Source organism: Gavialis gangeticus, unplaced genomic scaffold (assembly GCF_001723915.1).
Source record: "Gavialis gangeticus isolate Ggan-Ray unplaced genomic scaffold, GavGan_comp1, whole genome shotgun sequence".
Classification (NCBI taxonomy): Eukaryota; Metazoa; Chordata; order Crocodylia; family Gavialidae; genus Gavialis; species Gavialis gangeticus.
The window spans coordinates 136,579,123-136,606,782 of NW_017729024.1; the positions used below are offsets into that span (position 1 = coordinate 136,579,123).

At 42.6% G+C, this 27,660-nt stretch overlaps 1 protein-coding gene across 1 annotated transcript in view; it reads right to left on the minus strand.

Moving 5' to 3' along the window:
- Positions 1-1,923: 1,923 nt before the first annotated feature.
- The window catches only part of LOC109297772 (peptidyl-prolyl cis-trans isomerase CWC27 homolog), a 26,786-nt gene continuing 1,049 nt past the window's right edge, over positions 1,924-27,660 (minus strand). Inside the window, exons 2-10 of the mRNA XM_019517796.1 lie at positions 23,365-23,461; positions 18,635-18,747; positions 13,465-13,608; positions 12,179-12,277; positions 11,824-11,927; positions 7,270-7,339; positions 3,291-3,370; positions 2,430-2,463; positions 1,924-2,127 (exon numbers count right to left, since the gene is read on the minus strand). Coding sequence (XP_019373341.1) covers positions 1,939-2,127; positions 2,430-2,463; positions 3,291-3,370; positions 7,270-7,339; positions 11,824-11,927; positions 12,179-12,277; positions 13,465-13,608; positions 18,635-18,747; positions 23,365-23,461 — 930 coding nt within the window. The 3' untranslated portion in view covers positions 1,924-1,938. The remainder of the gene's footprint in view (positions 2,128-2,429; positions 2,464-3,290; positions 3,371-7,269; positions 7,340-11,823; positions 11,928-12,178; positions 12,278-13,464; positions 13,609-18,634; positions 18,748-23,364; positions 23,462-27,660) is intronic.

Sequence of the window (27,660 nt, forward strand, 5' to 3'; positions counted from 1 at the left end):
TAATCTATTCCCAATACATCTTAGTTCATCTCCTCAGGTGACATAATTTAGATTGGGTTGTCCATTTTTTGCCCATTTTAACTTCCCCAAACATCTGTACAGATTAGCACTTAGATCAACCCAACCCTAGTTAGGGAGATCTAAACATAATATCTCCATGTACCCACTGTGGTTCTCAGTTTGGCTACTCAAGAACCAGTGTTAAGCATGGCAGGTAAATCTGATATAGAAAGGATTCAACAGCTATCTGTATACATAAAACAATTCGCAGGCAACGGGTTTAGCCAAGATTAAGTTTCACATAAGCAGCTAAATTCCCTTAAAAACAGTGATATTAGAGACATTTTAAATGAAACTTACATTTCTTGCATTTCCATTTTTGTAGTCAGTCTTATTACATAAATATAGTTATTTGATTATAGATGATTAGGTCCCCTCTACATGTTACATGTATTATACAATTACCTGGTTTATTGTGCAATTAATTAAGATGCCTAGATGTACCAATTAAGTATGGTGCCTTAAAAAGGTCCAACCAGCTATAAAGTTATTGCCAGAAAATGTGTAACAACTTAAAACTGGATGGGAATCAGCTATGAATTTGCATGTGCAGCCTGTGCCCTGACAGCTGGGAACTCCGATCAGCTGATAGGGCTCCCAGCTGTGGGGCTCACGTGCATTTCCAAGCCTGGGAGCTCTCAGCTGATGGGGACCCCCATGTGGTGTACCCCTGTGGCTGGGAGATTGCATCAGCTGTAAGGGCATGTAGTAAAATATTGTGAAACAATTCCTAATAAGTCTGGTATCAACCCATATCATTCCCTGTGATAATAACCACCATATTACAGGCATGTCTGCTGTACACATTTATTTCTACTAGGCTAGAACAAGCTAATATATGACTGAAAGGCTTTCAGTAATTTGTCCCTATATTTCTGAACAAAGAAACAGTGTCCACCATTTAAAGCAGGGGTGTCAACTCACTTCAGCCCTGGGTCAGATCCAAGGGGATCCACATGGGCTGGATCTGGACCATGCGGGCTCCTCCCAGGCTGGATCACAGCAGCTGAAGTGGGCCTGGGGCTAACAGTCCAGGTTCCCACTCAGGCGGTGCCGTGAGTCAGGGAGCAGGTGGCAGTGTGAGGTCCAGAGGTAGGCAGGGAGGAGCACAGGTCAGGGATTGGATGGTAGTGAGGCAAGGGAGGGCTGAATCTGTAGAGCTCCTGTTCACCCCCCTGCCGCCAATGGCCATGTCCACCAGGGTTGAAGAGCCCTGAATTTTGCAGCAGGCCATGTCCCTAACTTCTAGCAGTCTGCTAGACAATGGGCAGGCCAGATCTGCCCAGAGGCTCTATGTTTGACATCCTAGATTAAAGTACAGTAAAATCCCTGTTATTTGGGATTTTACTAACCAGCACACTCTAGTAAGTGGAATTTCCAGCCGGCTGGCTGGATGTTGGGGGGCAGGGGAGAAGCTCACAGGTTGCTGCTGGTGCCCACCACACTGTGTTGCATGTGTAACCTGTGCCCCGACAGCTGGGAACCCCGATCAACTGACAGGGCACCCAGCTGTGGGGACTATGTGCATTTCCAAGCCTGCGAACTCCCAGCTGATGCTCCGCATGCGGACACCACTACCCCGACCCCGCTCCCCATGTAGCTGCTGCCACCCCATGCTCTGCATGTGGCTGCCACCCCCACTGCGTCCAGCTGGAAACCCTCTGCCCTCAGGTAACCAGCATTTTTACATTACCGGCACCCTCCATTCCCCACTCATGCCGGATTATCAAGGATTTTACTGTAATTAGCAATTTATTCTAATAGGGGCAAAAATCAAAGAAACATATCAAAATGTAAGATGTACCCTTCCATATAGTAAGCTATAATGATAAAAACTGAACAGACATACATAAATTAAAATAAAATAAAATCTTTAAATCAGAAAAAATTGTACGCTGCATACCTGCGGGTAGTAGTTTTCTTTTCTGTTTTTATTTCTTCTTCCTTGAATGGTAGTTTTTCATTTTCACTTGAAACTTTTTTCAGCTTTTTAGCAATGCGATTCTTTACTTCATTTTCTTCATTAGTATCAATTTTATTTTCATCCTCTTCATCATTATCTTCCTTCTACATTGATTTAAAATAAGTGCTTCAAATTTTAGCACTAATTTACTACATGATTTTTAAACATAGAAATGTTATCTCATCAGAAGAACTTATACAATACTTAAAAATGTAAATGCACATATAGACATATGTACATTAGGGCTGTGCAAATTTTGGCAGCCGTTATGTTCCGGAGGTGTTTCAGGCCGTTTTGGCACCCAGAACACCAAACCTGAATAGAATCCATGATGCAGGGCTACACAGACGTATGGAATGGAGTATCTCTAAGAAGTCCAAGTTTTGTTTGTGGAAGTGCTACTCACCTCACTTGAATCCCCTACTTCATTTGTTTTTTCACTAAAAGGAAAAAAAAAAGACATAAATGTTATTTTTCACTATAAAGCATTTGGAATCAATCATTTTAAATGCAGAGCAGAATTTTAAAACAGCAGTATCTCTGTTAAGAATTTGATTAAGTTACCTTCTGAAACCAGAGTCAGAACTCTACCTGACAAGCCATTTATACCACACTTACCATAATGACATAAGCTGACTGCAACTTTCTACCACATGCTCATCATCATCTACTCTGGTCAAAAACATTTAAGAATGTAGGACAGAACAACAGAAACAAAGCACTGCCACGTAGAGGACAAATTCTATTAGTGAGTTCATCTCAAGTTATCCAGACAAACCATTATGGTCTGCAGGCTCTAAAAGACCACTTTTTTTTGCTCTTAAACCAAGCAGCTCTGGCCCAAGTAAAAAGTACAATGAGCAATCAAAAAGAAGTTGTAGTCAATATAAACCCTTAGATGTTGGCCTATGGATCCAATATGTATAGAGTTGCAAAAGGTCAAGTACACGTATATATAATTTGACTAAATAAAGACTAGAAGTCAAGTTACAAACTGGAAAAAAAACCAACACAGAAAGCAAAACATATGACATCCCTGTATACGGCTGCAAGAAAAGCTAGTTGTATTATACTACTGACTCATATTCAGCTTGTAGTCAGGTATAACTCCCAGGTCTTTTTCTTAAGTAGTACAGCCTAGGCATTTTACCCTATCTGCGGATTTGATTGTTCTGTCCTAATCCAGTCCTATTGTCCAAAGTGTTTGCTGTCCCACCAATATAAATGAAAGCAAAGCAGTTCCGTAGATTAAAAGTGGTATAGTAACCTTTTGACAGCAGGAACTGAACTTAGATGTGGATCATCTTTCAGCAAGTCATGGCTACTTTTACTTTTCCCCTTCATACTCTGTAAAATTAACAATAAAATATTTGTTACAGCAATGTTTATGTGAATATGGAGTCAGGATAACTGATACAGTAGAATAAACAATAATTTCTTTCCTGTCATGTTTAAGCCAAGCACTGGCCATAGGTGCATCTAATCACAAAAAGAAAAAGAAAATTCTCTTGACATTGCTCCTGTTACAGTGACTAGTTATCTGATTTGGCAAATTTTAAAAGCTCTTTGAACAATAACAACAAAGAAAAAAGAACACAACAGAAAAGTTTCAGAGGAACAGCCCTATGGCCAGCAATGCAATATAACATAAGGGTGAAGTACTTAGATTGGGTATAAACAATACTGGATAAACAGGTAAGGAATTCTGACTTTCCTACATCTGTCTAAGCTAATTCAGACAGCTGGTATGTACAGCAATGATATCACTCTACAGAATAGACAGAGTAGATTCACAGAAAAACAAAAATTAATAACCCATATATTAGCATGCAGTAAACAACTGCCAAAAGTACCACTCACACAACTTGACAGAATGAATCTAAGGACCTGAAAACACACAACACCCCATGACAAGGATTCTAATAAAGGGGTGTAGGGTCAGGGGAGGGAGTGGATTAGATCTCAGTCAAAGAGGCAGGTGAATACAAACTAAGTCTGGACAGATATTGAAGCCTTTATGAACCAGAAAGTATAAGTTTCTATGCAGGATCTTAAGTGCCTCCATAGTAGATACTTGAACACTAAGGCCTTTACTGAGGCCATTCTATATTACGTAGAAGATTAACACACTTAACAGTGTGAAAAATTTCAACAGTGACTTCTTCATATGTTCAAGAACCAAACTAGACATGGCATGGGTGGCTGTAGGCTTTGCCAATTGCCTAGACAGGGATGGCCAACCTGTGGCACAATAGCCTCTGTCTGGCACACAGTAGATCACCTAAGGAACAAGTAGCACAATAGCAGAAAGAGCAGGAATAGAGAGCAGAGGAGCAGATCAAGCCTAGAGCAAAAAGCAGAGCAGCAGGGAAAGGGGATCAGCGGAGCACTTGGAGAGAATGCAGGGTTAATTTGTGGCACACCTGCCAATAAAGGGTTGGCTCCCACTAGTCTAGAAGATTCTGCAAGAGGGGGAAGATGGAAATGTGAACTTAGAAGAGAGATAACCAGAGACAACCAGAAAACCAGGAACAGTAAAATGTAAACAAACTATGTTTTTGGTGATAAATACTATTAGGAAATATCCGAAATTCACCCAACACATGGTGTTTTTATTTATTTTTAAGAACAAATTTATTAGCTTGACAGTAATTAAGGAGGGGAACATCTTCCAAATAATCATATAGCAATGGTTCTCAGTTCTGCAGACATTCTCTCTTACATCACTGGCCCTCTCATACCTCAACTATCTACCTTTGTAAAGCCATTAACATCCACCTTATCTAATTATATATAATGCTGCACTTCTTTGCAGTGTTTCGTAATTCTGTCATGTTCATCTCTAACCTCATTATTTTCTATGAGATCCAAAAGAGGTAGTTAGCTGGGTAGTTTAAAGCCCGGCAGAAGGCAGGGCAGGGTGGCAACTTAGAAACTAAATGGTTCAGGGAGGCATACACTTTCATAGACAGTGTACCTGACAAAATATGCTGTTGCCAGACAAGCTTATGCCTCTGAATCAGTTAGTCTCTAAAGGAGCAACCTGGCCCTCCCTGCTATCTACCTAAAAGAACTCTAGTTATCAAGGGCAGGGTAAGAAAGTTAAGTGCTATCAAGAGTGCTATCAAGAGTGAAGGAATATTCATTTTTAGAGCTGTAGACATGCAGACATATAGAAAAAAAGTCACTGAACTGATAGGCAGTCACCTACATCTGTGTCCCAGGGGAATAAGAATGGAGGCGCCAGAATGGCCTCCCACGGCAGGACCCAAGGCAAGGGCGACATGCCCGAAGAAAGGGGGAAAGAGCCCTGAAAGGAAGAAATACTTACCTCCCACAGGGAAGAGCGAGCTGCACTGAGAAGGGCCACTGGCGTGGTTTATCAGCTGCTTTTATTGCCTGTTGGCGGCAGCACTGGCAGATGACATCATGAAAAACCACCACCCAGCAAATTTAAAGGCTGGGGGCAGAGAAATAGCAGGGGAAGCAGCAGGGACACAGGAGGGCGAGGGTGCTCTCCAGCCAACATCCCAGGGAGGTCTGCAGGGGCAAGATGGAGATCCCTTAAGAGGGCCTCCCCCCATGCTAGTGGGGCCCACCACCTTGATCAGCAGGACAGCCAAGGAAGAGAGGGACGACATTGGGGGACCAGAGAAGGTCTAAGACGGCGTACCCATGAGTGGGGTGGGCAGAAGCCCACACCCAGACCCTTTTGTTATTTTTTTATTGTCCCTGACCACCTCTATCTTGGAGGACACACAGGGTGGCAACCCAGGAAAGACCCTCTATGGGTCCAGAGCCATGAAGAAAGATTTGAGGCAAGACTAGGAAAGAACCTCAGAGGAGGGGCGGGTGCAAAGGCGGAGATAATTGTACACCCTGCGGTCAACAGGAACAGGCAAGCCGAGGAGCAGGCCAAAGATCCACCATCCAGCGGCCCGGAAGGTTGGTGTTTGGTTGGGGTGTAGGGGAGGTGGAGCCCCAAGAATTTCTCCAACGGGTGATACCAAGAGTAGCAAGAAACCCCGGGAGGGAACCTCACTATGGGAACATAGAAGATCAAACCATGGCAGGCGACTGTCAGGACTCCCCTCAGGGTGGAGCACAACTCAACACATGAGTCCTGGGGACACACCCCTCGGATGGGGTCAGGTGAATGCTCAAAGGCCGCCCGCAATCATCTACATGAAGCCTGATGGGGGCAATCTGAATAAAGTATTTTCTTACAACAATAAAAATGGACTGTTATAATTCTCAGTCCCTCTGGTTAGATGTAGTCCAACTCAGTCTGAATGAAGAACGAAGACTCATCAATGAACCAGAGAGACACGAGACCTAGAGAAGATAATGGTATGACTATGCACCAAACTGACTGCAAGGTAAGGTAGGGTGTGAACTTGCAGCATATCAGCTTCTCCACAATAGCTGCCACCATGCACATTCTTACTCTTCAGTATGATGAAGCTCACCCCTGAAAGTGAGACATGTTACCTCACACTTACTTCTGGGTGGAAGCATTCATATGGGCAATTAAAAAGGAGTAGCTGACATACTAAGTTTACACCCTACCTTAGCCTGAAGTAACTGCCTGTAGCCATACCCAATTTCAGGAGTCTGAAGGCAGCTATGATCAGCATCAACAAAAAAAGAGAATATGGAGAGGCTCTGTGGTTTGACAATTAGTAATCCTGACATCAGATGTTTTAGTTGAGTGGGAAGGGTGAAGGCTAGAAAACGCACGTACCCTTCGGGCTACACGAGTGCCATGTTTTAAGTTTGGCCTGCCCCCCGCCCGGCAAGTTGGAGGCATCTTTGCCTGTTCGGGCTGGAAGTTCTGGCCACCACTGCTCCCGCCACATCCGGTGTGCTGGGGCTTTCACTCCCCAGCATCAGTGTGCCAGGGGACAAGGAGGGAGGCCCCGAGCAGGCTGCTTTGCCGTGGTCCGCGAGGAGAAAGTGGGACTCGGCTCGCGGCAGTAAAACCAGAAGTGCCATGGTGGGACTTCTGGTTTCGCTTCTGCCGCGTCAATTGACATAAGGTACCAAAGGTTGAGAACCAATGACATAGACAATCAGAAATCTAATATTTCCTTACTTTCAACTGTATAATCTTTCCATCTAAATAACATTATTTTAATATATTTTATATAATTATATCAAGTTTATGTGGACTATAAACATTGCAAGATGTACAATTTTCAAGGTTTCAAACTAGCAGTTAAGAAAAATAGGAAGAGGAACCTTACCTGACTAACTTTGTTGACTTCTACCTCTTCTTCTTCAGCTTCCTCTCCAAAGGAAAGCAAGTTAAAATTTCTTTAAAATAGAAAGCAAAAGCCACATATTTTGTTTTAGTAACCCTTTGCACAAAAAACACCATATTTCAAAAGTCTAATAAAAGAAAATATCTTCAAAAACAAGTGGCCCTGTCTCAGATTTCATACCAATCATTTCTACAAAATTATTCGCTTCTTCTAACCATACCAACTTAACAAGTTGTTCTGCAATAAATAAATCATCAATATTGAAGAGACTGTATTCCTATTCAAAATGGATGGCTGCTTGAAATATTTAGCTTAAGTGCCTTGTCCAAGGCCACAAAGAATTCCAGTAACAACAATGAAAAATAGAAGCTAGATCTCCCAATTCCCAGTGATGTGCTTTAATGACAACACAATCCAAGTGAAGAATACAGCAACACTCAGCTTGCCATCACGCACTATTTTTCAGAGAAAAAAGACTGACATTGCAGATGAACTGCATATGGCTCCATATCCAGTGCAAAAAAAAGAAAAATAATAAGTTTTAATTTCTTCCAAGAGCCATTATTAAAATAAATTGAACATAATACTTATTAGGCTGAACTGATAATATTACCTACAGCTGCAGTTGGCACTTCCCATTATTTGACCCTATTTTCAGATGCTGAATAACTTTGGCAGATTTCAATCACTTGAACTGAAGTTTTCCTTGCCAAGTATCTATGTTGTACTGATTTTTCTGGGAGCGAGGTGTGGAGTAAGTCTTAGAAACAAATGGACCATTTTAACTAAGAAAGAGAACAGGGAAAAATGCATGCTGTTTTGCCCATATACATACGGTTATCCTAACAGCACCTCAATTTAACACAAGAGCTAGAAATTCAGCAAGTGTTGGGAATGTGCCTTTTCTCATCCTCATAAAAATTAACTTAAATTCAGCCAAGTTTTAAGCCCCTGAAAAACTAGTTCACGTAGAGCTAGTTAGGCAGCTCTGTTCTACAAAAACTATCTGCTCTGACTGCACTGTAGCTTAGAGCTGCAGAAGCAAAGCAGGATTTTCCCTTCAATTGTTCCTCCTTGCTGTTGGAGTCCATGATACTGTCTAGTATAGGAAAAAGGAGTAGAGCACTGTTTCTCGAATTTTTGATACCTGGAACAGTCCTTTTTTTCTGGATTAAAATTGGCAGCACTCTTCACTTATGCCTGAAAAAGTGGGCCAGATTAGCAGTCCATGGACACAATACTGTAATGCAGGGCTGGTCTAGCCGGGGTCTGATCTTCTTGTATGGGGCATGGAAATTTGGTGGTAGAAAAGTGTTGGCAGTGTTAATTTCCAGTGCTCACCCAATCCTAAATGTCTGGACCCTTGGGGAACACGACAGGCTGGATGGCATGGTTCTGTGGACCAGATACTGGCAAAGTATCATTTTTCGTGGCACACTTCTGCTGCTCTCACAGCACATTAAATCTGATGTGACACACCCTTTGGAAATCACTGGAGTTGAAAGTCTGCTTATATTCAGGCACTGAAGAGTAGGAGGAGGAAGCTAACAGAAAAGGTATGGGTGGGAACAAGAAGGAGAGAGGCAGGCTGGTACTACAGTCAAAAGGTCCATAATCACCATCCAGTGCTCCCATCCAGAACCTGAAATAAAATTTGTCAGGAATCCTGAGCTTTCACATCCCTCTTCTATCAGTAAAGAGCTATGAAACTCGCAGACAAATTATGTTTTGCCTCATCCCACTGCACTACCCAGTTCATGTGGATGAAAATAGCCTGATTCTCCTGCCAATTATTCTGTTAGCATTAGTATGTACAAAGTAGGGCAGGGTAGCATCTTAGAAACTAATGGGTTCTGAACAAAATGAGCTTTTGTAGGCAACAAACTATTTTGTTAGATGCTTGCTACCATAAATAGTTAAGGACTAGGCTATGGATTTAATGACCCAAGAAAGGGATCAAATGTGTTCCATATGACAATATGAATTTTCCATTTCAATTAAAAAAGGAAAATACTTTAGAAAACTGCATTTTTTGGGCACCACACTTCAAAAAAAAGACGTGGAGAATCTTGGAAGTGTCCAGAGAAGGGCCACAAGATGATTAAGGGCCTGGAGGACAAACCTTATGAGGAAAGACTAAGGGATCTAGGACTGTTCAGCCTGTGGAGGAGATGACTGAGGGGGTACTTGGTGGCTGTTTATAAGTATGTAGGGGGTGAATATCGGGAGCTAGGAGAAAAACTGTTCACTAGGGTGCCCCAGAGGAGAACAAAGAGCAATGGCCATAAACTGTTAGAGGATAGTTTCAGGTTGGATGTAAGGAAGAACTTCTTTATGGTATCTGGAATAGACTTCCCAAGGCGGTGCTACAGTCCTCAACCTTGGAAGTCTTCAAGAGGAGACTGGACAGACACCTTCCCAGGATCATTTGGTCTTAGCAGTATTCCTGCCCAGAGCAGGGGGATTGGACTCAATGATCTTTCAAGGTCCCTTCCAGCCCTTAATTTCTATGATTCCATAATTCAAAGTCAGACACTTAAAAGTTGTTCAAGCATCCTTCATTTGTCTTTCTTGTGTGCATTCATTATGGCTGCTTCCAGACATGAAAAGAAAACAAAATAACCCCCCGCCCCCCACGCTTTACCAGAAGCAGCAGTGTGGTAGTTCAACTCAACTCTGCAGGATCTGTATAGATTGGGCACTTCAGCAGGGCTTTTTGGTGCTTTTATCTAATAGCTGATTAAATCAGCTATTAGATAAAAGTGCCAAAAAAGCCCGACTAAAGTGCCCAATCTATACAGATGCTGCAGAGTTGGGTTGAACTCATGTACTGCCCCTTCTGGGCATGTGCTGAGCTTGGCATGGGAATGCATCAAGTTTAAAGCAAAGCACGGTTTTTGCTGGGCTTTTTTCATACATGCAAGGCAACATATAATGTTACCCAACTACATGATCACAGAAGAAGCCAATCTCATTCAGTAATCAGACTTCTAGTCATTCAGTATCTCTTTTATTCCACCTCATTCAACAAAACCCCAAGTCTTATTCATTTTATCCAAATCCTACTCCCAAAAACTAATTATTAACATTCTCATGGATGTTTCTGTAGTGCTTTCAGACTCTTAAAGATTCAGAAACAAGAATGAATTTATCTTCACATCTCAGTGAGATGAGGCGACAGTATTATTACCTACATTAATTACATGGCTTTACAATAACAAAGATTAAAAGAACATTAAAGGTACAATCTGGCATAGAATCATAGGGTTGTGATTCACAGGCATCTGAACCCAAACCCCTGCACAGAGGCAGGATTCCTAAATCATCCCTGTTCCTAAATCATCCCTGCCCAATGCTTATTCAGCTCCTCTTAAAAACTTCCAATGAAGGAGATTTTACCAATTCCCTGCACATTCTATTCCAAAGTCTTACTAATTTAATTCTACTTTGGAACAAATTAAAACCATTGCTTTGGCCTGCCCTGTGCAACAAGGGATAAAAGTTGGCTCTCCCTTTCTTTGTGGAAGCCTTTCAAATATTTGAAAACTGCAATCACAACCTGCCTTAATTTCCTTTTATCCAAGCTAAACATACCTCACTGTCTCAAGCTTTCCTGATAGAACTTGCCTTTCAGCCCCTTTATCATTTTTGCCACCTGTCTCTGAACCATTCCTAACCTCTGCTTAAAATGTAGACCTGAGAACTGCACACACTGCTCCAGGTGAGGTCTAACCAAATAGAATAGCACTATTACCCCTTGTGCCTTACAACTACTCCTCCTGTTGATACAGCCCACAATAACATTTGCTTTTTTTTTTTGCAACTGTCTCACATTGCTGACAAACATTAAATCTATCATCCACCCAAACCCCAAGATCTCTCTCAGCAACACTACTGCCCAATACTTATCTTCCATTTTGTATTTCTGCATTTGGTCATTCTTCTCAAGGTGTACCTCTTACATCTGTCTGAACTGAACTTTAGAGAAATTTTCCAATCTAGCAAGATTGAATCTATTAAGCATATAAAACACTAAAAGTTTATGCCTTAATTTATACATGGCAGACAGTTATTTTATGCATCATCATAGTGTTCAGCACAAATAAATCCATAAACAGACACATTTCTTAAATGCATGAGCTTTTACACTTGTCCTCCAAAGACATAAATAGAGATGCCTATCAATCTTGTAAAATCTGGTGTTATTTTTAACTTACCATAGTTCTGTATGAGGGCACCAACATTTCTGAGCCACTATGGTCAGTATGTTAGGTATTGGTCTCTCAGCGCTGAGACCACTGCCTAACACACTGACCAATACTATTTCCTGTCTGTTTGTATCCATCTGTTTTCTCTTCTCTTACGTTTACACTGCAAACTCTTTAAGGCAGGCATCATCTTTTTGTTCTCTGTTTGTATGTTTCCTAGCCTCTGAATAATACAGCCAGACACTATAATAAAGTAATAAATGATTTTATACTTAGTGTTGTAAAAAATTAAAAGAAAACAAAACCCCACTTATGGAGGTAAAATTACTTTGTGCCTTTGGACTTGGACTTTTTTACTTCTTCTTCTGGTTTGTCCTTTTTCAGCTTTTTATTTGCTCTTGGAATGATATCATCAAAAGGATTAAACAAAACCTGTGGGGAAAATATTGAGTATTTTACACAAATATTTTTAAATCATTTTGCTATAATTTATACTGATTAAACCTTTCACAATAAGATTTTGGAAGAAATACATTATTCTTAAATTACCCTTTTTTTTTTTTTTTTTACCAGTAATACAAGATCTATTAAGATAAATTATTGCCAAGATGCCTTAATAGAACAGGTGCACAAGAGCAAAAATTATTCATTGAGTTTTAAATTTTAAAGCATGGTATATTTACCTCACTAATTTTTATTTTGTGTGGGTTGAGTGGTCTTTCTTCCTTGTCCGTTTCTACTTCAGCCAGTCGTATCATATTATATATTGTGTCCCCAGTAATCTGTCAAATTCATCAAAAAGTTATTTCAAAGCCTGTAACTTTGTGATAACTGTTCAAAATTTAAGGTAAGTATTATATAAATCATGAAGTTTTATATAAATTATGAAGTTTCTTTATTTTAAGCTATGTATGTGTATCAATAACAGCCATTTCTAGATACAAGGGTTTTTTATCTGCCTTCAAACAGCCAAGATAACCATATAATTGTAGAGTCCAGAAAAAAGAATCACTTTTTAAAAATTTCTCATTGAAAGCTATGAACCAGAATATAAATGGCCTGTTTTATTGCTAAGCTATTCAACAATGTCCACATTTACTTCAAACATCTGATTGCTTTCATTTGCTTGGACTGTTATTTTATAATGGTAATTTAAAAAAAGAGTTTTATTAACTTATTGCTAATAAAAGAGAAAATACATTAAACTGATCACTATTAGTGTAACTGAGGAAGGATAACTGGGGAAGCTGCCCCACTGATAAATACCACTGCCACCACAGCCATGGAATTGTGTTAGTAGTATGGCAACAACCAGAAATTGCCATTGCCTTAGGTGTCGAGCTGCATTGTTATGCCCCTGATGATCACAACATAATTGTTAGGGAGATTATTCTGGTAAACTACAGGAATTTATACACACATCTTTTCATCCCATGATGGGCTGGAGATCCAGCGGGTCGGAGCAGACTCAGTTAATCGAGTCTGCTCCGCACGTGAGCTGATGCGCACTGAGCTGAGTCACGTGCAGTTGTATAAGCGGCAAAATGCATGTCAGCGAGCAGAAAATGGCAGCGGTGCACTTTAGAACTAAAATACCTCTAATGTGTTTTAGTTCAAAAGTGCGCTGCTGCCATTTTCTCAGCACTAACGTGCATTTCACCACTTATACAACTGCATGTGCTGCAGAACCAGATGCTTTTAAATGCATGTGTACAAATGCCCTACAAAACATAAATATCATTTAGGAGAAAAGGAAATGATGACAGGAATTATGAACAGAAAACATCAATGTCAGAGATATGTATGCAACAGGTGGACTTAATAGGTAGTGAAATAACTTTGAAAGTAACAAAATAATTTTGTGATGAACACAGCAGTAAAATAAGAAAATAGTTGCTGAATTCAAAAGAACATGTCACTGAGTTTGACAAAACCACCGTTCCAGTTATAATGCCGAGCCCTAACATACCTTGCCAAAGATGGTGTGCTTGTTGTTAAGTTCATCTGCACGACCCAGAGTAAAGAAAAATTGACTGCCATTATCATGAGGACCAGCGTTTGCCATAGCAACCAGTCCTCTTCGATTAAAACGCAATCGTGAATGGAATTCATCCTGCCAAATAAAAAAAATACTGTTTAATTAGGCAAATTTCAATGTTTCACTTGTTTACAGCCAATCTGATATGCATACACAAAATGTCCCATGTTTTTAAAGTTTTAAAGCACTGTAAGCAATATAAATAATCACTCCTTAGTGCTAGCATTGTACTTTAATTATGGCATCTGACAATAGTAAATTGCAAAATATTCTAATTGTTCTAATTACTTATATTTTCACAAATTGAGAGAAAACAGCCTCAATCAGAAAAACCTTCTCTTAAAAAAACACAATGGAAAATAAAAGAATATTCCCATATCAATAGTGAAACAAATAACTGAATAATAAGATGCAACTAGAAATATACTCTTAAATCCTTTTTTCAACTGTTAGCCTGGTTAAGTATTTGTCAGTCCTAAACAATATTTTTTTTCCTCAAGAGAAACCCATTGTTTAAAAAAATCTTGTCAATCAGACAGACTAAAAATCTACATCTTGTTATCAAAACTATCATACTTTTAAGGTTAAATATTGTATTTAGGAACAAATCCTATTTTCATTAAAATCAACGGGAGACCTGCAAAAAATGTCAATGGTACAAGTATTGCAGCCCTCCTATGTGCTTAACTACAACTTGCTGAGCAAGACAAAAAAAGAAGGGATTACTTCTAAAGTAAGAAAGTATGCTGCAAGAGGCTGAATCAGACTTTAGATTAATGTATATGTGTACACACATAAACACCCCAAGAAACATACATGTTTTATGTATATGTATAAACATATATGCAGCAATTATGTTAAAAGTAAGTTACTTAAGACATAGGATGTAAAAAAAAATCAAGCATTCAAAAAGGAAGGAATGCAAGACAAACTTGCCCAGCTAACCTTTTCTGTACATAGTATGATAACATCTTCAATGTCATGATTACATGCTATTTCTTCCTCTCCACCACACTTGACCTTTTAGGCAAATAAATACCCAAGTGTAGCATGACACACTCACTCAGTATATATATGAATTTCTACTATTATAGAAAGAGGGAGACCCTGAACATTCACAGAAAGTATGGAAACATAAACCAGAACAAAAACAACAAAAAAATTGTGCCTGTAATTATGCAAGTGCATGTGACTACAGTAAAATCAAGTATACATAAACAAAAAATAGCTGGCTAACTCAGTCTCTGTGCATGCTAGAAGCCATGTTCTAGATCAGTGGTTTTCAACCTTTTTCATTTGTGGCCCCCTAAAAAATGTCCAGAATCAAATAAAATTTCATTATTTAAAATCCCTTAGCTCTTCCCTGTTGATAAAATTATCTGGTCTCTTTGATACTGCCTTCACAGAAATATATAGAAGTCAAGCCACCAATATCTGGTATAAGACCTAAAGACACTGCATCCTTCCCTGTCTCACCTTTCAATGGAATGCTGCACAAGATCAGTGCAGGATCATGGTCTAAGTGGGTATCATTTAACTTCATAGGTGTATCAGAAGCCCAAGGTTTAAGAAATGGTAGGCGGTTGTCGTTTTAATACCAGAGTCTGTAGGAACATGCTGAGATGTCAGAGGGATCAATGTGACTGACAATGAGGATATGAGAAGAACAGAAGCCCTGCACAAGGGCTGTAATTTCTAATGCAAGTTTGACTAAAATGTAAAACGATCATCACCATGCAAAAATCAACAATATAGCCAGACCAGATAAGTCAACCCTGCTCAGTCTTGATACCATGTGATAGGGTTTGTGGGACATGGAGCCTGAATCTCAATTAATTCAAACAAACTCTTTCCAAAAGCCATTGTATGAACAGTTGATATGAACTCCCCTCTGCCCCCCACAAAACTAAAGTGACATATGTTAATTCTGGGAGGTGAAGAAAAAGAACAGTTAGTCAACAAGTGACATTTGTTCATTAGCATACAAACAATTCTTTTACTCTGGTAAATGACCTCAGGTTTTACTTCAAAGTAAATATACTCTAAAGACAAACAACCACTTCTTCCAAGTGACAGACTAAAGTAGGCACAATTACAACGCCTGGTCACTGGTGGCTGAAGAGCCTGTTTGTTTTAAGCAAATGCCCCAAAATGAAACTGACAAGAGTAGCAAATACGACGTGTACACTGGTATAACCTTCTGTGGAGTAAATTTATTTCCAATGTCCTTATAATACCTTAGGGGTGTTGGTTGTACTTCACACTGGAAAACAATGACTCCTCTGGAGTAAATGCTGTATGTCATATGTCCCCTCCACTTTTCCTCCAAAACAAACTGAAAATAATCTAGACTTAACATGTTTTGTCTCTGTACCCTAAATCTAATGGCTAGTAAGACCTGCACTCAAAAAGGGAAAATGTCTCCTTGGAACGTGGAGAAGAGAGAAGAACTGTAACCCTGGACTGAAAAAAGCAAGGCACAATTTACAGAGACCTTGACTATAAATATTTAAAGTGAAAAAAGAATTGTACACATCACATTAGGTATTTCACAGTTGCTGAACAGATCACATATAGAAAATAAAACCTCTCCCTGCATGGTATCAGACAAGCATTCTGTTGGAACATTAATAAATGAGTGAGAAATTCAAAGAGAATGCAAGCAAAGGAGAAACTTCTAATTTTATTTTGGAGCCATAAGCGATAATTATAAAGACATTAAGCACCAAATATTTAGAAGTCAACTAAAATACATCCACACATCTTAGACACTCCAAACATAGGTCTTCAAATACCCCAGGGAACATGTAAGAAGGTGGCAGTTCACACATCTGTGTTAATCAGGATCTAAACTTGCATAAGTATCATAGTATTTCCGAAACAAAATTTGACATGTGCAAACTCCTCATGCCCTCCACATCTCCAAATCTAGTGCTGGATGATGTGTAGTCCAACAAGTATGGGAGAGCATAATTTAGCTATTTGTAGTCTTGCTGAAACTTTACTTAAGAAATTTAAAAGCTGTTATATTTTCCTTTTATTTTAACATTCAGCACAAGTTTACTTGGTACTTTATGAGTGCCCTTAAGTCTGGGCAAAGTCTAGTAGGAAAAATACTAGGGCTGTCAGTCAATCTCTGTTAACTTGCGTGATTAATGCATGAACCAATTAACGCATTAATTTTTTTAACATATTAATTGCATGTGTAGTTTTGGAGCCTGCACCTGGGCTGCCCTCCCCCACTGCTGTCACTGCTGCCTCCAGGCCACGCACTGGGACAGTGGTGGCAGTGCAGAGGAGCCGTAGGGCAACACAGGATCCAGCTCTGGGGAGCTGAAGCAGGAAGGGGAGGGGGGGGGGGCACACCCACACATGCACAACCCCCTTCCAGGGTCCTGAGCAGCCAGGCTGGCAGCACCAGAGGCTCGGGGAAGGTGGTGCTGAGCCGCAGTGGGGCTGCCTGGCATTCTTGGGCGCATGGCTCAGGCTTGGGGCAGGTCAGGACCACCTGGGAACTCCGGCACGAGCTGCCTCCAGGCCCACAGGTTCCTGGGCATCTCCGGTCCAGGCCCCTGGGGAGTGGCAGTGAGAGTGGCCTTCCGTCCTGTGACCCTGCTAAGGCAGTTGCTGCCAGAGGATAGGGGTAAGATTCCTGCAGAGCCACCTCCGGCAGTCCCTGGCTCATGCCACGCCCCATGCCCAGTCCCAGCCCAGCACTGCCAGAGCCCAAGCTGCCACCTGGGCTCCCACCAGGACCCACATGGAGTCACCAGGAGCCTGTGCAGCACAGAGTGGAGAGCAGCGGCTCTGCCTGGCTTGGCAGTGGTGGTGGTGCTGGGTGTCACTTGGGCTGAAGCAGCACGGGCTGGGGCCAGGCATGCAGCGCGGCATGGGCTGGGGAACATGGGAGGTGGCTCTGCGGGAATCCCACCCCTGCCCACCAGCAGCAGCTGCTCCCATGGGGACACAGGGATACTGTCACTACTGCTCTCTGGGCGGCCTGGACCAGGGATATGCAGGGGCCTGGAGGTGCTTTGTGCCAAAGCTCCCAGGTGGTCCCAACCCACCCCAAGGCTGAGCGTGCCAGGCAGCTCTGCCACAGCAGTTCCATGTGGGTCCCAGCAGGATGCAGGCTCTGGGTGGTTGCAGCAGGAAGGCAGGGGGCACACCCACCCACCCACAACCCCCATCAAGGGCCCCGAGCAGCCAGGCTAACAGCTCTGGGAGTTCAGGGAGGGCCGCACTAGGCCATGGTAGGGCTACCTGGCATCCTTAGGCCTGGGGTAGGTCAGGACCACCTGGGACCTGCTAAGCAAGTAATGGGGGAAGTTTGGGCCCAGTCCAAGGCTGGGGCTCAGAGCAGCTACCCCCAGCCCCAGATGCCCACAGCCGCTGCTGCTGGGGTGAGGGCAGGGTAAGCCCACCCCCACTGGGATCATACTTGGGTGGGGGGCACACCCTGGGCCTGGGGCAGCTCCACAGAGATGCTACTCAGAGTGGGTATCCTGCCAGGACATGTGGGGGTTCTCCCTCCCCAGGCTCCAGGCCCCCCATGGGCAACCTACCCCCAACAACCTCCCACACCTTCACAAATTCCCCACACACACACCCTCCCCTACCATACAAAGTACCTGCATAATTTTGAGTTTTTCTGTGCATAATTTTGAGTTTTTAGCTATGTGAGTAAAGTCATGATTAATTGTGACTATTTTTTTTAATTGCACAACTAATGACAATCACATTTTTTAATCATTTGACAGCCCTAAAAAATACCCATACTGCTGTCACCTGGATGATGGTTTGGTTTACTTTACTGAACTGTCAAGTTTACACTCACCTCTCACATTCAGCATAGAGGATGATGCTGCCTTGAGCAGGAGGCTGGACTAGATGACCTCATGAGGTCCCTTCCAAACCTACTTCCCTATGATCCTAAGATGGCTATATTTTAAAACTGTGCATGCAGAAAATGAGAAACATGTGCAAGGAAGTGCTATACACAAGTACAGATGTACATGGCTTGCTGTACCAACCTCTCCCATTAGTAATATTGCTTGAAAGTTAATAAAATAAATTTCAAATAAGTTGTATAGATACCTACCTTGAAGGGAGCCCCATAAATCGACTCTCCACCTGATCCAGTACCGGTGGGATCACCTCCTTGAACTATAAAACCAGGCACAACTCTATGAAATATTGTGTTGTTATAATAATCTGAAAAGGAAAAAAAGGAATAGGACTACATATTTTTAAGAGATACTAAACATATAGTTATATGTAGTATAGTTAGTGTGGCCTAAGGGCTAGAGTTCCAGACGGGAAGTTAGAACACCTGGTTTCCATTTCTGGCTTTGCCATTGGCTTGTTTGGTGACCCTGAATAAATCACTTCACCTCCCTGTACCTCAAGTTCCCCATCTGTAAAATGGAGATGATACCTTTTTGAGATTTACTGATATACTATTACTATACATCTAGAAGTTAGGATTCAAGCTTTGACTCAAAAATTAGTAATTAGTTGAGTTTCCACTCTTGAATACTCATTGAGGTTGGTTAAAGCAGAGTTAGGCAACCTGTTCCTGCTGCCAGCCAGAATGGCCCACCCCAGGTTGCCTGCAGGTAATGCTCATTCCTGCACCACAGGAAGAGCGCCTCCAGCCAAACCCTCACAAAGTCAAACACTCTTAAAGTCCCATGTCCACAGGCTGGATCTGGTCTGCAGCCTATATGTTGACGACCCCAGGTTAACGAGTACCCTAGGGTTCTAGGATCATATAAACATATTACAATTTGTAAGACAAAAGGTTTCAACATTAAACACGTATATACAACACTGAATAGTCTAGATCAGGAACTAACTCATCTGATGTAGTGGGCTGGATAAAGAGAATGGAGCGAGGGCCATGGACCACTCCACATGCTGGTTCCAGCACTTTCTCTACAGTCTGCATTATGCATGGTGCTCCCTGCACCATTCCAGCTACAGCTACAGCACCAAGCTGCAGCAAGTCCACAACCTGTGCTGCATGTGGCCCCGACACCACTGGTCCAGGGCTGAACTACACATGGTGTGCACTCCAACTGATCTGGGACCTGCATAGCAGCAGGTGCCACATGTGGCATGTGTCCTGTCTGGTGGGGGGGGGTAAAGAGCAGGGGACACCACATACGTAGGAACCACTGGAATTCGTGCCAGAATTATGCTGAGCAGTGGCTCCTTTAATCTTGCAGGTTCCCCCATGATCTCCCCACTGCTGATTGGCAGAGGGGCCCCATTGGCCCCACTGCTTGCTCCTGACGGCTGGGAGGTGAAAACTGGTTTTAAATATGCTGTGGTTTTTTGCCTCCTGTCTGGTCAGCAGCAAGCGGCAGGGCCACCAGTCAGCAGCAGAAGGCAAAACTGTGGCATATTTAAAACTGTGGTTTTTGCCCTCTTATCAACCAGGGGTGAGTGGCAGAGCCCCTCTGCCAATCAGTAGTGGGGGAAGGGGTGCCTGTCCTGAACCCTGTGCACAGAGCCAGCCCAGTGCATGCTGTGTAGATCAATATGGACCCAAACACAGTACTGGGGAAGGTGGCAGGTCTCCACAGGCTGTATCTTGTACATGCCTGATATATGTCATTACCACTTCATTTTATACTTAAACCTGTATCACAAAAAAACGGCAGTGAGGAGGAAGCATCCACTTTTCATATTAACAGTTTTTTAGGGACTGAAGTAGGGTGGAGTAGGATTGCATTTGGACACCTAAGTTCATTTACACACCAACTACACAGGTGGAGTAGCATATGACCCTACATATATTGATGTTATATGCACTTCAGGACACCCTGATGCTCTACGCTAGGAACTGGCAACCTTTTATCAATGGTGGGCTGCCACTGCAGGCCACCAATCTCCCCATACTGGGTAATCAACTCCACTGATGAACTTCTGAGAGACTGGCAAAGTTCAGGGGTCACACCCAGAAGCCCCAATCCCCTCATCAGCCTCATGCCCCACACCCCTAGCCTCCCCATGGGAGACACGCTCCTGCAGGGGGAAGATGCCAGCACAACCAGGAGCAAGGGGGTTATCGCAGCAGCAGCACAATGTAGGGACTCTCTCACTTCCTGCTACTTCAGCCACCGATATTCACCCCTGTCACCAAGAGCTACCAATTTACATCACCAGCAGCAATATACAGGAGTGAATTTGACTGTAAGAAAGGCACTGGTTTCAGCAGAGTAGCTACATTAACCTCCTGTCTTCTGGCTGCACTGATATGTCCCTCCCACAGCAAGCAACTCCCATTTTGGGGGGCCAGGAAGAGGGAACGAATGAGGGGACCAGGGCTACTGGGACACTATGCCCACGAGACCCCAGCTGCCAACTGCCTCAATGCTCCCAGCCCTGAACACCAACCCCTCCCCCCCCCACCACCAGTGGCTACAGTGGATTTAGCAGCACAGCAGGGCACCACAGACTCCCTAGGGTGCCTCCATTCTGCTACCCGTTAATGTTAGAGCCCGAGGCTCATGCCCTGCTTTCCTATCCCTAGTTACACTACTGGCTGGCACACTGGAGCACAACTTTGCAGGACAGATCTGGCTTGTGGACCACAGATTGCCTTTAATGACTGGGATGGACTTTGCTGGCCTTACATATTCTTTTTTCTAGCGGTCAGACCTCACATGACAGCACCCCAAATTGAACTGTTTGCACAGTTTGAATCCCAGAAGTCTGGGTTATATGTATAAGCATTCATGTGTTTGTGTGAACTAATGGACAAGGGCTGTTAGCTCAAAGCAGCAGAATTATAAACCTCTGTGTATGGACTAGTTTAAGACACTGACTTGTGAGAAAGGCAATGCCAGTTGCACCTTATATGACAGTAGACTGTATCCAAGAAATATTGACACTGAAAAGGTCCTTGAGATTACAGTGTTAACCAACTAGATCTGAAGACTCAGCACATTAAATTTGCTAAGAAACCTAATGAAATCCTAATGACAAAGGAGCAAGGTAGTAGGGATGTGAGAAGCTGGCCATATTCAATTTGATTCGGATTCAGCCTGATGAGCGGGACAGTGATTTGATTCGTTCATTCGGATCACTGGCCCAGTTCAATTCAGCTGCATTTGAAGATTCAACGCTGATTCAGAGAATCAGTGATTCCACCATAGACACAGCTTTAATTGTTTTTTCTACATACCTTGAGGTACCAGGCGCGGCTCGTCAATGCTGAGATGGCGGGGCAGGTGGAGCATCCCACATGAGTGCAGGGGGGTCCCTCGCCCTCCCTGGCTCAGCGATCAGATGCAGGGGGACTCTGGGTGCCCCCCCAGACCCAGGAGGCACCAGTCGCTGAGCCGGGGGTCTCCAGCACCCTCCGTGGAGGACCCAGAAGTGGACCAAAAGTGTTTCTGGTCCACTTCCAGGTCCACTGCCGAGTGCATGAGGGACTCCTCTGCATTCCTGTGGGACGCTCTATCCACCCCACCATCTCAACATTTACAAGCCGCCTAGTACCTTGAGGTATGTAGAAAAAACATATAAAGCCAAGTCTATGTCCGAATCATCGAACCTCTCCAAATTGATTCAGAGGGTTCTGATTCGATTTGGAGAAGTTAAAGGGTCTCCTGATTCGATTCAGATTCGGAGATAAAGCTGCCAAATCAGACCGAATCTCCTCTGAACTAAATCAGCGACTGAAGCTTCGCACAGCCCTACAAGGTAGTATTGCCTATTTATATGGCATTCCTGACAGTGTTACTGTGTTCAGTTATCAATTATTTTGATTAACTTGGAAAGAGCTCACAAAACAACAACACCAATTATTTCAGCAATGAGGCTCAACAACCAACAAAAGGTAAAGAGGCAACACAATTATGTTCTATAGGTATCTACAAGAGAAGAACATTTATTTTAGTGGAATGGTCTAATTTATCAGTCAGAGGCATAACAAGATCTAGTGGCTAAAGGGAAACTAGACAAATTCAGATGGAAATTGGGTGCATTTTTTTAACATTAAGAAATAATTGCCTCCTGGAACAGGTTACTAAGGCCAAAGTAGTTGAATCCCCAGTATCTTAAATTTTAACATCAGTCTCATCTCTTTTTAAGAGAAGTTTTTAGCTCAACAAGAAGTGTTGTGCTTCTGGAAGAAATGCACCTTCAAAAAAAGTCTATGACCTAGGAGTGAGAATCCTTCTGAATAGACAGATGTTATTTTCAGGAAATGGTGTATCACAAGGAACTCTTACTCCTAGCAGATATGTAAATAGGGAAGTGACACCAGCTAAAGGTCCTCCTTCATCTGCTTCTGGGAACTTTATAATTATGACATGCACTGTTTCTTTGATCTGTGCCAGAGACAGGGCATGTTTCAATCTGATCTTTACCCTCATCAATTTGAAATTGCAACAGATTAAATATGATAAAAATGCAACAAATATGTTTGAAAGAAAAGGAACACACAAGCACAGAAGGGAAATTAATACAAAAACATTTTTGAGGAAGGTTCCATAGAGTGCAGTATTACCATTTCACATATTTATTGAAAGCAAGCAAGCCCACAACTGAACGTTGAAAAGCCCTTGGTGCTTTGCAACTAGGCAAACACAATTTGCCACTGACTTGATTTAAGAAATTTAGTTAAAATGTATTTAAAATATTTACTGTAGAATCTCTCTTTATGAAGTCCTAAAATTCTTCTAATTTTCCTGCACATCTGGTAACTGTATCTTAATATCAATGCAGCAGTATATTGTTGTGGTGATTCCTGTTTTAGGAATCAAAACTCTACATAAAACAATATGATCAGCTATGACTGTTCTCCTCAGTCATTACCTTCCATACAAAGCTGGATAAAGTTTCGGCATGCTTTTGGTGCTTCTTTTGACCAGAGTTCAATGTCAATGTCTCCAGCTGTTGTCTTCAGTAAAACCTATGAAAATATATAAAAATACAATATTTATTTTAACTATAAAATCACAGACAATAATAGGGCTGGAAGGGAATTTAGAAGGCCATTTAGTGTCCCCTGCTCCAGACAGGGTCATCTCTGTCTACAGAATCCCAGATAAATGTTTGTCAAAATTCCCTTAACATTTTTCACTGGTGGATATTTCATAGTCTCTCCAATCTGTTCCACAGCTTAACTACATGCAACTAAGCCTTACTGTTTGCAATGTAAACCTATTACTTTTTGTTCTGTCCTCTGTGGACACAAAAAATATTTGATTGTCATCCTCTGTATACTGCCTTCTCTAGACTAAATGACATCTGAGGAAAGGTGTGAAAGAATTGGGGTTATATGTCCTCTAGACATATAATAATTATTTTGCTCTTCTCTGTACTCTTTCAACATTCAACATTCCTGTGCCACTTAACTTTTTTATGAAAAAATAAAACACCATAGACTAATATGACACATGAGAACAACTATAACTTGAGTCATTTTCTGTTGTACTGAAACTAGCCAGTTGTACTGTTGTATTGAAACTAGCCAGTTGCCACCATTTTCTCTCTCTCCACTTGACTGTTCCTTCCTAGCCATTCATCCTTACAGAACTACATTCTAATTCAGGTCATTTTCCAAATGTAACAAGATCATTTTTACTCCTAAGTATATACTCCATAGTGTCTGCTACTCCCAAGGGGGAGCATGGTGGTGCAGCTGTATGCTCCTTTGCTGCCAAGAGCTCTAGACACATGCACAGAGCTCCACCACCACTGTGTCCCCATTTTCAGCATCCCAGATCCATTCCTGCTCCCAGTTGACATGGTATTGCCTACAAATTTATTAAGACTGCATTCAGTTCCATCCATTAATGAAAATAGTGAAAAGTACTAGTCCCAAGACAGACTCCAGGGAAAGTCATGACTTGCTCTTGACAAATCCATTCTGGCTGTCTCTCATCACCTTCTAGGTGTCTACAGATTTGATTCTTTGATACTATACTCCAGTATCTTTTCAGGTATTAAAAGTGAGACTACCCAATCAGAAATTCCCTTGCTCTTCCTTTTTAAGATGTGAAATACATTTATTTTTTCTAGTCTTCTGGGACCTCACCAGAGACAACAGCCAATAAACTGCAATTATTTCAGCCAATTATTTGAGCACTACCCTTAATGATACCTATACTGTATATGCAGGATGGTTATCTCTAACTTGTTCTTTTCTTATGTGAAACTGACTCTCCCCCTTCCTCATCATTGGTATTAACTTTGCTCATCATCTAATAGATGACCTTTTCTGTGTGAAGACTAAAAATGCATTAAACACTTTAGACATACAAAAAACGAGAACTGTCCGTTCCAAAATGATACCTTTTATTAGACCAACTGGAAAATGGCAAGAAAATTGTCCTTTTCTGCAAGCTTTCGAGATCAAAGTCCCTTTGTCAGGCTCTGGGAAAAGTGTAGATGGTGGAAGATGGTAAAAAGTCCCCATAGGTAGGAAATACACTTCATTTTTGCACAGAGGGAGCTGAAGATGGAAGGCTGTCCCTCTGGGTCCATGAGAGAGAGAGAGACATGAGAGACTCTCACGGACCCAGAGGGACAGCCTTCCATCTTCAGCTCCCTCTGTGCAAAAATGAAGTATATTTCCTACCTATGGGGACTTTTTACCATCTTCTACCATCTACACTTTTCCCAGAGCCTGACGAAGGGACTTTGATCTCAAAAGCTTGCAGGAAAGGACAATTTTCTTGCCATTTTCCAGTTGGTCTAACAAAAAATGAGAACTCTCCGTTCCAAAATGATACCTTTTATATGTCTTTTTGTCTCAGACCAACATGGCTACTAAGTACACCTCTTAAACACTTTAGGCACTTCTGCATCATGAAATATTGGCTTCTACTCTCTTGCTCAGGAAGGAACCGACACTTTTCTTATCCTTCCTCTTCCAATGTACTTCCACAATCCCTTTTTGTTCCCTTGTAGCCATGTTTCTATTTTTGTAAGATTCCTTTCTGAAGTTTGAAGAAATTGAAGAGCTCAATGTTTAGCCAAGCAGAGAGGCCTTGCTTCCTATGACAGCGTGCTCATGCCCTTTATAGTGTATCTTCAAGAAATAATAAATCTTTCTGATTTATTTTTCCCCCATAAGACTTGCCTCCTATGGCATAGTATTGATCAGTTCTCTGAATTTGTTAAAAGCTGTTTGCCTTTAGCCCAATGTTTTTATTTTATTGTTTTCCCATCCTTCTTTCCATATGCTAGTTCTCATGACTTGATATAGAGTTCACCGTCTTCCACCTTCAGATTCTCAACCAATTCCTCCCCATTTTTAAGTAATAAATTGAGAAGATCCTCCTCTAGCTGGTTGTGCCACCATCTGTACCAAAAAGCTGCCCCCAGCACAGTCTAAGAACTTGCTGAGATGTATGTGCACTGCCATGATACCTTATTTATTATGAGAAGTTCTAGGAAGAGTCCCTCATGAACACACACGTCATATTATTTAGATACTTGTTAGCCAGTTTTGAAAAGGCCTTACCCATCTCCTTCTTCTAATTTGGTGGGCTATTGTCAGGGTGACCATATTATTTTGAAGGAAATCTGGGATGGGGGGGAGGGAGGGGTCACACACATGTACATACCCCAGACCTGCATGCATGCACCCCTTCCCCCACCCAGAGCCCTAAGGGTCGAGCAGGGTTGGGTGGGACAGTGCGGAGGCCCAGGGTCAGGCTCTGTTCCTCCATGCACAGAGGCTGGAGCCAGGTAGGAGAGGCTCCTGTGCAGTGCCCCCCAAGCTCTGCCAGCTTGCGCTATGTAGCAGTGCCTTCCCCCAGCCACTGTCAGTCACGTGGGGCCGCCACATGAAGCCCAGACCTTGGCAGCAGCAGAACATGAGGCTGCTGGTGGCCATGCCAGTTTACCTTGTGCATGTTCCTGAGCCCCAGCCCCCTTCCCTGGCGCTGTTCCAGAGCCCCTGCCTCACCTCAGCCCATCCCCACACCAGCAGGAGGGTCAGGTCAGATTCCATGCTCAGCGCACCCCTGCATCCTCCAGAAACTGCTCAGGAGGAACAGCACCAGGTATGTGTGGGCAGGGTGCTGCCTCTAATCCTGGACTTCTGCTTCAATTTTAGGCAACTGGCTGGGACAGCCCATGAAATCGGGGACTGTCTTGGCCAGAACAGGACATATACCCTAGCTACTGTAGATACCCACCAGGACAACCTCCTTGCTGTTTTTCTCTTTTACTTAAACCCAAGACTCTAAACAGGAACTCAGAAGAAGTGCATGTATTTTTAACATGCAAAATATACTGCAACTGAACATTTGCAGATTAAGTCTCTGATCAAATCACACCATAGTTTGAGTCAAAAAAGATTTTCCTTCTCCAACCTGAGAAATGCAGAGGCAGAAGTGGAAGATCGGTTTGGATTTGCAGCAGCAACAGCAGTCGTAATATACTGGCTGTTGACTTTTCTCCCTGCAAAGTGGTGCTGATACACAAGATACAGCTCTGAAGAAAATCATGTGATAAGAATTTATCATTGGTGACTTGGCATGTAACACTTGCGTGCATCATTTTATCTCATTATACAATGGGTTGGCAACCTATGGCCCAGGGGACTGACATTACACTCGTGCTGCAGCAGCAGAAGAGGAATCCACAGGCTCGTACCCCCTGCCCTGTTCCATATTCCCTCCATAGCACCTGCTGATCACCAGCAGACACAGAGATTTGTGGGTCACAGCAGAGAGATGGGTTGCCAGCAGAAGCTTGTAATAGCAAAACATTGCAAATCCATGCTCTATATCAACATCCTCTACTTCTTTTCTTTTGGCATCTTTCCGTCTAAGACAGATGGTGGATATTGCAGCCTATGACATAGCTCTGAGGTTTTCAACCTTTTTAAAATAGTGGAGCCCTTCTGGTGGCAGCAGCTGGAAAAGGGGCAGGGGAGGGCTGGACTCGCACATGGCAGCTGCTGCTGCTACCCACCACCCCATGTTGCCACTGTGCCCCGCTCTCCCACAGCCAGTCAGACATGTGGCTCTGCAGACTGCCGACAGGCCTCATGCACAGCCAATCGCACGCCGCCTGTCAGCAGCCCACGGAGCCGCACGTCCATAGGAAAGCTGCGCATGGCAGTGGCGTGGGGTGGGGGGGGGGGCAGTGGCG